Source organism: Corythoichthys intestinalis, unplaced genomic scaffold (genome assembly GCF_030265065.1).
Source record: "Corythoichthys intestinalis isolate RoL2023-P3 unplaced genomic scaffold, ASM3026506v1 HiC_scaffold_23, whole genome shotgun sequence".
In the NCBI taxonomy this organism is placed as follows: Eukaryota; Metazoa; Chordata; class Actinopteri; order Syngnathiformes; family Syngnathidae; genus Corythoichthys; species Corythoichthys intestinalis.
Genome location: NW_026651592.1, coordinates 359,874 through 373,575, shown reverse-complemented (window position 1 = coordinate 373,575; position 13,702 = coordinate 359,874). Strand labels below are relative to the sequence as shown.

At 40.8% G+C, this 13,702-nt stretch overlaps 1 protein-coding gene across 7 annotated transcripts in view; it reads right to left on the bottom strand.

The window, feature by feature from the left end:
• Positions 1-13,702, bottom strand: part of LOC130911193 (teneurin-4-like) — a 599,534-nt gene that overhangs the window by 448,171 nt on the left and 137,661 nt on the right. For all 7 annotated transcript variants that reach the window (XM_057828990.1, XM_057828991.1, XM_057828993.1 and 4 more), the window contains 2 exons: positions 10,889-11,190; positions 613-903 (listed from right to left, as the gene is read on the bottom strand). In XM_057828990.1, the coding sequence (XP_057684973.1) occupies positions 613-903; positions 10,889-11,117 (520 nt within the window). In that variant the 5' untranslated portion in view covers positions 11,118-11,190. The remainder of the gene's footprint in view (positions 1-612; positions 904-10,888; positions 11,191-13,702) is intronic.

Sequence of the window (13,702 nt, the reverse complement as noted above, 5' to 3'; positions counted from 1 at the left end):
TGTTGGCTGTCGCTGAGTAGCATTTGCGATCGCGACACAAAAAAAGCAAAAATAAATTACCCCCAAGAGTGGTCAGAGACGTAAGACAACCTGAGGATATAATACATAAGAAAGAGAGGGCATATCGTGGTAAAGAATAGCTTGCTGAAACAGGAGAATTTCATTGTCATTGGCGTAATGCAATGCACACAAGAAAAAAGTGTCGATAAAAAAGCTACCTCTGGATCAGGTCAGCTCTTTTTCCTGTCTTTTTCAGCCCTAGATAGTCAATCCATCTCTTTAACTAAACATTTGTATGTTCTTCCACATCTTTACCAGTGAATATGGCACCAGGGACATCATTTTCGGACAGAATTGGTAGGTTTAGTTCAGTAAACATCTTGTTCATTCACTATTTACATCCATCTAGTATGAGGGACAAACTTGAGTTTGACCCCCCGCCAGCAACAGTTGCTAATATCATGAATATTAAAGAGCAAATGTGACGTGTTACGTGTGGTACGCTTTTGCTCTGTCTTTGTGAAATCACTTTTTTTCCCTCCCAGAAATACATGTGATTTGCTGAAATAATCTTCAGAAGCATTCCACATACACCGCAATAATTCCACTCACCATTCTCTGTGTTTTCATGTTCCGTGTCAGTCAGCGTCAGATTAGAGTTGGCCCGACTCGAGAGACATGAGCTTCGGCCCGACTTCGGGTTGCCGGCACCTCCGCTGCGGCCCCACAGCCGGATGGCGTGTTCCGGAGAAACAATCCCGTCCGTCTCTGTGTCGGCGTCGGAGCCCACGCTGACCGAGTATTCGCGGTGCGGCATGCCCATCTCGCCCCGGTAGGACACGGTGTGGTGGGCGGACTGAAGGGCGTCCCCGAAGCCGAGGTCTCGCAGGGAGAAATCCGTACCTGCCGTGGAGAAAGGTGATGCATCTTTTACCATAATGGCAGCAACATTGAGAAAGCAAAGGAATGAATACGAACCAAATAAGACAATATTTGTGCATGCAGTGTATTACAAAAGTGAGTATACCCCTCGAATTTCTCCAGATATTTAGGCATATCTTTTCATGAGACAACACTGACAAAATGACACTGACATAATGAAAAGTAGTCTGTGTGCAGCTTATATAATAAAGTTAATTTATTTCCCCCTCAAAATAACTTAAAATATAGCCATAGAGATCGAAACCCCTGGCAACAAAAGTGAGTACACCCCTTAGAAACTAAGTACATCCCTGAATGTCCAAATTGAGTACTGCTTGTCATTTTCCCTCCAAAATGTCGTAAGACTCATTACTGGAGTGCTGTCAGCATTGCTGCAGAGATTGAAGAGGTGGTAGTGGGGTGGGGTGGGGGGGGTGTCATTCCCACCACCATGCTTGACTGTAGGCATGACACACATTATCTTTGTACTCTTTGTACTTTGTACTGGTCGCCGCCAAACATGCTTGAGACCATCGAAACCAAACAAATTAATCTTCGTCTCATCAGACCATAGGACATGGTTCCAGTAATCCATGTGCTTTGTTGACATGTCTTCAGCTAACTGTTTGCAGGCTTTCTTGTGTACCGTCTTCAGAAGAGGATTCCTCCTGGGGTGACAGCTAAGAGTGTGACAATATCTCGATACAGCGATATATCGTGATATTTTGCAACCTGATCGGTTATCGATTTGCTCCCACCAAATATCGATACTTTTATTTGACATATTGGCCATTGGATGCTGTAAACTGCTCAATATTTTTTGAGCAATTCCTTGGCGGTCCACTAGGGGCGCTCAAGAGTGGCGGTAAAGTGCGCACAAGTTGTCTAGAGAAGAAGAGAGGAAGCTCCAAGTCGGTTAAAAAAAAAAAAGCTTCGTGGGAACGCAGGAGGAAAAAGTGACAAAAATATTGCCGCAAATCATACATGTGGACTGTGGACACACTTTAGATTTTACACCAACAAGAAAAGGAAGTAAGGTGAACAAGGACTTTGCTGTATGCAAGAATTGTCCAACAAAAATAAGGTTCACTGGCAGGTGGTGACAAAGTGGACACGGATTTCTTCACTGCTTCGCTTTCATCACTTGAGGTAAGAAAGTTTTGCAATGTAATCGATTTTTTATTTTACATGTATTATTTTGAGGCCATTTGGTTTTGAGTGATATAAAATAAACCAGGACCCTAAACTGGATGAAAAGGAATATTGAACAAGCCAACATGAATTTACTGATTTATTTGATATTATTTGAGAACCACTCTCCATCTAGTTTACTACACAAACTGTTATTCCTGCCATTATGACGCAATAAGCTATAAAAATGCTTTGAATAGCTTCCAAGATTTATAAGGTGATGTTCATGATAATTAATGTAGTCTACATATTAAAAATAGGTAATTATTGAATTTTTAATTTCTTCTATACATTCAATTCAAAAAATTTTTAAATTCACTCCATACTTCCAACATACACAAAAAAATCAGGAATTCAACTCAAAAGCTATTATTCACTAATATTTTTTGTTTTATTTTGTTGTTTTTAAGGTGAGGAAGAATGTGACTGAGTCCGACATCTCAAATGCTGAAGCAGATGGTGGAAGTGCTCAAACCAATGCTTTTGGCAACAAAGGTCATTTACAAAGAAAAGACCCACCAATTTTATCATTGCCCCACTCCAAGCTCAACTGCTGACAGACACCTACAGCGCTGTTATTTTTTCTTCTTCTAAAGATTTAAAACTTTAAAGAAATTAAGGGTGCCATTCATCATGATCTCTCCAAGAGATATCAGTGGTTGTGGCTTGTTTCCTCTATATGTGCAGGTACACAATTTGCAGTAGATTCATATTTTACAGCAATGTTGCACAGAAAAGGGGTCACTGTTTAATAAATGACTTAAACAGTACTTTTTCTATCTTGAAATATCTTTTTCCTTTCAACAGTTATATCGTAGAATATAATGTATCAAATTTCTGACCAATATATCGACAATCGCTGTATCGTGATATCGTGAGATAATCGTTATCGTGAGCCTTGTATCGCGAATCGTATCGTATCGTGAGGTGCCCTGAGGTTCCCACTCCTAGTGACAGCCATGCACACCAGTTTGATGTGGAGTGCGCCGTATGGTGTGAGCACTAACAGGGTGACCCCCCCCCACACCTCTTCAATCTCTGCAGCAATGCTGACAGCGCTTCTGTCACGATTCATATGACATTTTGGAGGGACAATGACAAGCAGTACTCAATTTGGACATTTAGGGATGTACGTAGTTCCCATGCGGTGTACTCACTTTTGTTGCCAGGGGTTTAGATGTTAATGGCTATATTTTGAGTTATTTTGACGGGAAAAAATGTTACTCTATTATATAAGCTCAACACTTTTCATTGTGTCAAAGTGTCATTTTGTCAGTGTTGTCCCATGAAAAGATATACCGTATTGATGGTATTTTCTGCATTGAAATAAGACTTAAAAAGAGGGGGTCGTCTTATATTCGCGGTCTAGACATTATACCCATTCACAACACAAGATGGCGCCAGATATCATTGAAGCATTGTTCTGTCATGACAGATCTCAGCTACTCTCAAGTTTAACCAGTTTGCATTATTTTATTACAATGTTTTTCCCTTATTCAAATTTGTTTCAAGACTAGAGTTATAGTTAGACTTCGCTTTGATGGTTAATACAGTTATTGCAATTTTGTTGTTTTATCACGATAGATTGGTTTATTTACATTTCAAAAACCAGAAGCCATTCATTTACGAATGTGATTGCACTTTAGTTTACATATTTAAATGTTCAGATTTGAATGAGGCAAAACAACATGCTTTTTCTCTCAAATATATTGTTATAATCATTTGTTTCGGATGTACTGTAATTATTTTCTGTATAAAAATTAATTTGGTGTTCAAAAAGTCTTTATTTCAAACTTGAGTCTTGAAAAAGAGGGGGTCGTCTTATAATCAGGGCTGTCTTATATTCGGGCCAATAGGGTACTTAAATATCTGCAGGAATGCGAGAGGTGTACTCACTTTTATGATACACTGTAAATGAGAGGAGTGGAGAAGGAAGAATGAGACCACATGAGAAGAAATAGCCAAGGTGGATTTCCAAATACAATCCTGACAATAATTAATGGAATCACTAGTCCCGGTGGATGATGACTCGGTTGTTTTGTGGAAAAAAAAAAAAGCATATCATAGACATGTTCAGATCGCAATCCAATTTAAAATCACTGGGGGGAGCTGAAGAAAATGGCCCATAACGAGGCTCCAACCTGCAAAGCGTATCTTGCAACAGTAATCACAGAAAGCTGGAGACAGATTGTGTTACAACAAAGCATTAGTTGTGTATTTTCTTGTTATTGTATCATATCTTTTCCCCCTCAGAATTAAGTGATTCCATGATTTTTTCCCCCCCTGCATCGATTGATTCCATATCTTTTTTTCCCTTGTGCGTGGTCTGAAAAAGTAACATGTACTGACAACTACAGTTTTTTGGTAATACTTTATTGGACAGTAGGTTAATTACACTGTCATAAGACCGTAATAGTTATGATTAGACACAGTCATGAGCATGAATGAATGTTTATGACAGATGTTATTAAGTGTCATCAGGCAAATTATGTCACTTTTGGTGTCATTACCATGATATCTGCCTAAAGGCTGTCATCATTATGATATGACATTGTCATGAACATTAATGAATGCTTACGACAGATGTCATTTAGTGTCATCCGGCAAATTATGGCACTTTTGGTGTCATTGTCATGACAACTCGTGTCATTACAATGTTGTTGACATGTCTTCAGCAAACTGTTTGCGGGCTTTCTTGTGTACTGTCTTCAGAAGAGGCTTCCTCCTGGGGTGACAGCCATGCATACCAATTTGATGTAGAGTGCGGCATATGGTCTGAGCACTAACAGGCTGACCCCCCACCTCTTCAATCTCTGCAGCAATGCTGACAGCACTCCTGTAACAAGTCACATGACATTTTGGAGGGAAAATGACAAGCAGTACTCAATTTGGACATTTAGGGATGTTCGTAGTTTCTAAGGGGTGAACTCACTTTTGTTGCCAGGGGTTTAGATAGTAATGGCTATATTTCAGTACTTCTCAAATAGTGGGGCGCGCCCCCCCAGGGGGGCACAGAGCAATGCCAGGGGTGTCGCGTGTGACCTCGGGGAACATGCTTTTTTCTTCTTTTTTTATTTTGCCGTACTAGAATAAAGTGTACTTGCACATCCACTCAGTGGGTGGCAGTGGCGGCCTCATTTTCAAAGTGCGTGCAGTATTTTTGAAGTAAGCAAGAGCATACGGAAGAGACTCATGAAGAGCTGGAGAGCTGTGCGCCGTTTTCGAAAGCCGTTTTCCGGCCGGACTCACGCAGCGATCCACTGTCTTCTCCGGTTCTCACGTGTCCGCCAGAGAAGTGCCATTTTCGGCTTGGGATCGTCATGACGACCGCCCTCACCTCCGGTTCTCCCTTGGCTGCCGAGAATGCGCTTTTTTCGGGCTGTTTGCCTTTTGGCTTTGACATTTAATACAGTGGTAGTCGAGGAAAGACCACTGTTTAGGGTGTCTAAAAAATGATTATAGCTGTCACGGACCCGACAGAGGAGGACCACAAATGCGTCACGTTTTCAACAATTTATTGATAGGACCAGCAGGGCAGGTGTAATGATGGCAGCAGTACAGACAAGGGCTAGGCAGAAGACAGGTTTCCAAAAGCAAAAGGCAGGTCGAGTTACCAGGGCAGGAGAGAAGGCAGCAGTCGGGCAGGTTCAGATTCGGCAACGAGAGTCAGATTCAGAGAGCTAGGCAGGCAGGTAACAGGCAGGCTTCGCAGACGGTCTGACAGAGTGGAAGTGAAAATCTGGGCTTTAAATACACAGGTTGACTGCTGAATGCAGCGGTGCTATTGGCTGGGCTGTGAGTAGGTGAATTGAGGACAGGTGGGGATAATTGAAGGCAATTAGGCAATGCTGCAGCAGGGACTGAGGCCATGACAATAGCGGACAGCCTGAAGCCAAATCAATTAAGACGCCACTTAAAGACATTAGACCCCAATCTCATTGATAAGCCGCTTGGTTGTTTTTCAGCGAAAACGTGCCGAATATTGCCAACAATCGTCCCGCTTTGTCAGTGTTATACCAGTAAACCAGTGAGCACTGTTAGCATGCTCAGTGCAAAAAATCCCCACATCATTGCAAACTGGAGGTGATACTGGAAGCAGCGAGCAGCGAAAATGAAAACTCTTCTGTCCAAAGACACTTTTTTTTTTCTTCTTCTTCTATTCAGTTTTGTTTTTTTCGGTCAAATTTTTGGGCATATTGTCCTCATGAGTTAATGTTTCTAATCAATTTGAATTTGTTATTATTTACTGATGTTATTTTTCAGTATCAAATGGTCAAAAATGCACCTGTGTATTTTTACAGTTTGGATGTGACTTTTTTTTTTTTTTTTTAATTCAGGCAAATTGATGCGCGTTAAGTCTTTTCTGTTACAAACACAACAATGTTAATAAAGTTATACTTTATAAGTTGATCTGTTATTTTCTCTAATAGAGAAAAAAGGATACAATGTGAGGCAGAGGCGTACTTATAATAGTAATATTGACAAATGCTACTATTTACAGTGGCGGCAGAGTTTGGGGGGGCACGAAACATTTACGACTTCCTTGGGGGGGCGTAACAGAAAATAATTGAGAAGCACTGCTATATTTTGAGTTATTTTGAGGGGAAAATAAACTTATTTTTTAAGCTGCACACAGACTACTTTTCATTGTGTCAAAGTGTCCTTTTGTCAGTGTTGTCCCATGAAAAGATATACTTAAATATCTGCAGAAATGCGAGGTGTGTACTCACTTTTGTGATACACTGTAAGGCTTAAAGTGCTTGTGACACGAAAAAGCATGTTTATTTCATAATACACGCGGTATTTTATGCTCCTGAATGATATGGACCGCTTGGATGTGTGTGGAAGCGATCGCTATATTTATTTAGTTTTTTGAATCCCGCGCCAGGAAAATGAGTGACTTCCGGCTTCGGTCTCGCATTGAGGAGGAGGGCGCTGTGACGTGTACGGTAGAAGACGTCCTCTTCACGCTACAGTGTACTGTTGTGTATGAGGACAAATGATTCAGCTCATTTTGCGGATTAAAACTTTTATTTTTTGCATCACGCCAGCCAAACGGCTGCAGAAAAATCATTCTGTATGCGGGAGAGGCGTATGCGCCTTTTTGGAGTTTCAAAAGGTTCCCATTCACCGTGGATATTTACTGTGGGACCATTGGACTTACAAGGAAGTGAGTAAACATCTTGTTTTGTATTATGTCAAATACGAATACAGTGATTACAAAGTAAACACTATAAAATTCCTTTAAATAAAGGACTACTTACGTTTGATCATTAATAGGCATGTAAAAAGCTATCCTCACGCTCATTAGCAGTTAGCTGTTAGCACGTTAGCTACACAACAATTCCAGCCACCCTCCTCCAGGGAACGAACTGTAAATTGCTCTCCGCCGGGCGGTTTGCCGATCCGCAAAGAAACTCGACAACCGGGTCGTCATGTCAAATAATCCAGGCTAGTTATGTGTGATTTTCCACTTCGAAGACTTTGAAACATCCCTCGGTTCGGGTTAGCATGTCGGCTAGCTGTCACTCCTTCTGGTCTGTTTGCATTCTCCGAAGCCGGGGAAGGAAAATGACATATGTCCGATTTAGGTGTCATAAAATATCGTTCGGCAGGTGTGACAGTAAAGGTAAAGTCGACTGTTTTGACCATTATGGAGTAATTTTGCCATGTCGTCTTGAATAAATGGATTTTTATTATTTTATATTCCATTTAGCACAAGTTATTTGTCATGACCATGCCATTTATTTAGCAATTGGGGAAAGTACTTGGGTAAAAAGAATATCCTGTAAAAATATTGAAGTAAAGAGACAGAAACAATGACATTTTGCCGCTCTCTTTGTCGCGTTTTCCTCATTGTGAATAGTTCCCCCTCGACCGGCTGACTGGTCCTTCTCAAGCCATTTATATAGCTATTGGGGAAAAATACTTGGATAAAAAGAATATCCTGTAAAAATATTGAAGTAAAGAGACAGAAACAATGACATTTTGCCGCTCTCTTCGTCGCGTTTTCCTCATTGTGAATAGTTCCCCCTCGACGGGCTGACTGGTCCTTCTCAAGCCATTTATATAGCTATTGGGGAAAATACTTGGATAAAAAGAATATCCTGTAAAATATTGGGAGTAGAGAGACTGAAACAATGACATTTTGCAGCTCTCTTCGTCTCGTTTTCCTCGTTCTGAACAATTCCCCCTCAATGGGCTGAATAGTAAAACCGATGAGCCTAGTCTACCGCTGACGTCATCCACCTGTTGGGGACGCTAAAGCCCTATAATTGTAGGCGTGGCTAACCGGCAGATTAAAAGACTAATTTCTCGTCATCTGCGCTTTGCTAAATTGTTGTATATGGTCGAATCGTCTCAAAGTATGATTCTAATTCACATAATAATGCCATTTAAGACTTTTTTTTCTGGTGTCGTATGCTCTTTAAGTTGATGACCCCGAAATGCACGAACAAAGATATATGGTCGGATAGTAGCTGAGCCCATGGTCGTACATACAGGCATCCCAGTTGTGAGTATGTGCGTACGTGTGTGAATGCGCGCGTTCTTCTGGCTTACCTAGTAGAGAAGTAGAGGCCGCATTGTTTTTGACTGAATATTCCAGCCAGGAACATTTATAATAATACGTGGCAGATGAGCGTTTAATTTTTCCCATCATTTTTGAGGGTTAAAGTCTTTTAGTGGGGCAAAGTAAAACCCCGCTCAACATTTTTGGTGGTGCTCTCTGGCATTTCATGGTCCACATCTTCAATCTTTGGTCGTTGTTATCGCTTTTGAAAGCTTTTTGAAAGAAAAAAATACGTATATCCATCTTGCCTCTTCTGTCCTCAGGTCTGTTTTTTTTGGGGATGTGGGGGGGGGCTAAGCAAAGCAAATGGCTGTCTCTAAGGTGCTAGTCACATGATTTGTTTGAAAAATAATTTTGATCCATTATAAAAATTAGGGTTGTTCTGATCATGTTTTTTTGCTCCCGATCCGATCGTTTTAGTTTGAGTATCTGCCGATCCCGATATTTCCCGATCTGATTACTTTTTTTTTTGCTCCCGATTCAATTCCAATCATTCCCGATAATTTTTCCCGATCATATACATTTTGGCAATGCATGAAGAAAAAAATGAATAAAACTCGGACGAATATATACATTCAACATACAGTACATAAGTACTGTATTTGTTTATTATGACAATAAATCCTCAAGATGGCATTTACATTATTAACATTCTTTCTGTGAGAGGGATCCACGGATAGAAAGACTTGTGACTTTGTATATTGTGACTAAATATTGCCATCTAGTGTATTTGTTGAGCTTTCTGTAAATGATACTGTAGCCATGCCCCAATGCATGATGGGAAGTGGAACCATGACTGTGCGTAGTGCTACCATTTCATATATCTTCTCTGCGTTGGGACATAAAACAAGGTGTTAAGAAAAAGATCAATTGCTACCTTGCTTCCCATGATATTTCTAATCATTGGGAGAGGGATTGTAAGGCTTTAGCCAATTAAAAAAGGCTCCAAAGGCTGCCAAAATTCACTCTACGCATTTTACGCTGCCTTTTATCTCTCAATATAAGTAAAATGGCATCATTACAGATTGAGCGCGACAATGCGTGAGTGGGTCGTGCAACGCATGCATTAATTGCGTTATATATTTTAACGTGATACATTAAAAAAAAAAAAACTTATTACCGCCGTTATCGGGATAAATTTGATAACACTACCTTAAGCCTAAACTAAAAACTCTGGATGAGTGTAACATATTATGTCTGTAACGTTAAATTCAATTAGAAAACAATTTAATTAAAAAAATTTATATATATTAAAAAAAGGCATGGCCGATATTTTTTTGCCGATTCCGATACTTTGAAAATGACGTGATCGGACCCGATCGATCCCAATCGATCGGGACATCTCTAATGAATTTTTTTTTTTTTTCATTTCATTCATTTTTGTTATATTGCTTTACAAATTTTACAGACATTTTACCAGCAAAGTCTTAATTTTAAATTCATATAGTGGAAAGTCTATTATATGCATTAACATTTTGAGCTACCCCCCCCTTAATCTCCGCGTATGGAATTCAATGGACAAAGGCAGTTTGAACAGGCATGCCAAAAAACAGATATAACAAAAAATCGGATTGTGCATTAAGATATGCAGTATGTACCTAGTCTAAGTGTCAGGTGTTCTACTTGGGGTAAATAATCCAAAGCAATTGTGAGTATGCTAAGGAAGTAAAGCAAAGGATCCAAGGAGGCTGGAACGGGTGGATAATGATGTCAGGTGTTTATTGTGATAGAAGAGTACCCGCTAGAATGATGGGCAAAATTCAAAAGGCAGTGGAGAGGCCCACTATGATGTATGAATTAGAGACAGTGCCACTGAAAAGAAGACAGGAAGCCTTTAGGAGTAAGCAGGTTGGATAGGATGAAAAATGTTTTCAACAAAGAATCAGGTGAAAGGGTGCTGAGGATGAAGGGAGCTACCAGGCAAGAGAAGGATAGGAAGACCAAAGAGAAGGTGGATGATGTGGTGAATGAAGACATGAGGGCAGCTGGTGTTAGTGGAGTATGCGAAGATAGGAAAAGGACGACGCACTGTGACCACCTGTCATGAGCGAAAAGAAGATACATTGTAGGCTGCTATGACGACAGCATTCTGACCCTGAGACTCCCAAGATGCAGACATTTCTTTTAATCATGCACATTTGTGATGCTTTGACTGCAGAAACAGTATTTAGCTTGTTGCTAGGTGACCAACAGTTAAAATCCCACCTGGCCGCCCAAACTCGTCCACCTCGTGGTGCACCATCTCCTTGACACGGCTCCCGTATGCCATGCGAGCGTCGTGGTCGAAGGCCTTGAGTGTCTCGGTGGAGCTGTAGGACCTCGGATGGGCTTTGCCGTCCTCGCTGTCGGCCGACGAGCTTGTGTAGCGCCTCTCGGGGGGCTCCTGACGGGCCGAAGTCAGCGAGCGGTATGGTCGGCGTTCTTTCACTTCCATGGCAGCGGCGGCCTTCTCTCCGCTCAGTTTTTGTCAACAAACGTGAGTTGGCGAGGGCCGTTTGGTCTCAGAGCTTTGGTCAGAAGAACAAAAAGAAAAATAATTAGTTTGCGCATAAAATATTTTTTTGTCCACTTTTTCAGCAGGCTGCACAGCACACACACTTTGACTGATTCTAACCATTCCAACTTTGAAATATTCTAAAAATTTATGGATTATGGGATCTCATTTTTTTCGATTTCACCATTAAAGCGACACTATGTAGCTTTTCAGTTTTGGTCGACTTTAACGACGCCGGTGGACAAAAGTGGAAGGGTTTTGCCTCAAGGAAGACTGTGTTTCCCATGAGAACCAGCGCTGCATTTCCCATGAGGACCAGCACACACCCGCATCGTCGTAAAATCATCAATCAATAAAAAAATTAATCTTTTGGTCGCCTGCAGATGGATTAAAAACAACATTTCTGTTTCCATATTCCTTTTTTGTTTTTGCGGCTGTGTGCAGGATGAATAGTAATAAGGTAATGAATCCAGTTGTGGCTAAACAATAGCATTTGAAGGTTAGCAACCTGTGGCTTAGTGTGACTTTTCATGTTCTACATGTTAGTACATTATAAAGTGGGGCAAATAAGTATTTAGTCAACCACCAATTGTGCAAGTTCTCCTACTTGAAAAGATTAGAGAGGCCTGGAATTGTCGACATGGGTAAACCTCAACCATGAGAGAAAATATGTGGGGAAAAAAACAGAAAATCACATTGTTTGATTTTTAAAGTATTTCCAAATTAGAGTAGAAAATAAGTATTTGGTCACCTACAAACAAGCAAGATTTCTGGCTGTCAAAGAGGTCTAACTTCTTCTAACGAGGTCTAACGAGGCTCCACTCGTTACCTGTATTAATGGCACCTGTTTTAACTCATTATCGGTAAAAAAGCCACCTGTCCACAACCTCAGTCAGTCACAATCCAAACTCCACTATGGCCAAGACCAAAGAGCTGTGGAAGGACACCAGAGACAAAATTGTAGACCTGCACCAGGCTGGGAAGACTGAATCTGCAATAGCTAAAACGCTTGGTGTAAAGAAATCAACTGTGGGAGCAATTGTTAGAAAATGGAAGACATACAAGACCACTGATAACCTTCCTCGATCTGGGGCTCCATGCAAGATCTCACCCCGTGGCGTCAAAATGATAACAAGAACGGTGAGCAAAAATCCCAGAACCACATGGGGGGGCCTAGTGAATGACCTACAGAGAGCTGGGACCACAGTAACAAAGGCTACTATCATTAACACAATGCGCCGCCACGGACTCAAATCCTGCACTGCCAGGCGTGTCCCCCTGCTGAAGCCAATACACTTCCAGGCCCATCTGCAGTTTGCTTGAGAGCATTTGGATGATCCAGAAGAGGACTGGAAGAATCTGTTATGGTCAGATGAAACCAAAATAGAACTTTTTGGTAGAAACACAGGTTCTCGTGTTTGGAGGAGAAAGAATACTGAATTCATCCGAAGAACACCATACCCACTGTGAACAACTCCACACAGAAGAGGACATTCTATGAATCTTATAAACATCATATCATATTTTATATGAACTGATTGAATTGAACTGAATTGTCTTTTTCATTCCTCCCTAAAAAACATAGGTCACACTTTGTACGTTTTTAAAATTTCACCTATACAAGAGTGTAATGGTATACAAACCTTTTTGTTTTTCCTTTTGTACTAAACCTGCACCGAACCGTGACCCCCGTACCAAGTTACGTACTGAACCATGCCTTGTGTGTATCGTTACATCTCTAATATATGTAGATATATTTTTCAATATGCAGGTGAAGCTCTGAATCTCTTGCCTCTCCAGTATTTGCTTGTTTTGAGTTGTTTTGATTACAAAATATCACACAAGGTTCATGGATACGTCATTCAAGAAACGTTTGGGGCAAGTGACTACTTTTGGAAATAAAAAATGCACACTCAGCAGGAAAACAGTATATTATTTTCAGGTAATTGCACCCACCGAATGCCACGCCATGAACTGTTTGTAAAAAAAAAAAAAAAAAAAAAATTTAAAAAAGATTAAGATGAAGTTTGCCACGCTATATGCTCATGCTAACGAGAACGCAAATGCTCTACTAACACTCCGAGCCACCTAGCATCGTGTTTGCAACGCCGTCACCACTTCCTTCCCTCTTCCTACTCTCCAGGGCAGGCAGGCAGACAGGCAGGCGGATGTGTGACAGACACCAAGTCAGACAACTTGCACTTCATTGAACCAAATTGTAGTAACGCGCCCCCCCTTCACATCCTCAGTAGTGGTATGGAAAAAGTACTTAACTAGATTACTCACTGCTGAAAAAAAAAATAAGGCCGTTAGAAACGCCGTTATCCTTTAACGGCATTATTAACAACATTGGCTGTGCTCCATCTTGCTTGTTTGAAAGATTTGGTTTTTTATCTTGGCTAGAGAGAGTATGCAATGTTACTTTAGCCTTAAAGGTCTATGCTGAGTGATCAGCACACACTAAATGTAACTTGTCATGTTAGCATAGCATTCGCGTTAGCATTAGCATCAACTTTAGCGTGGCG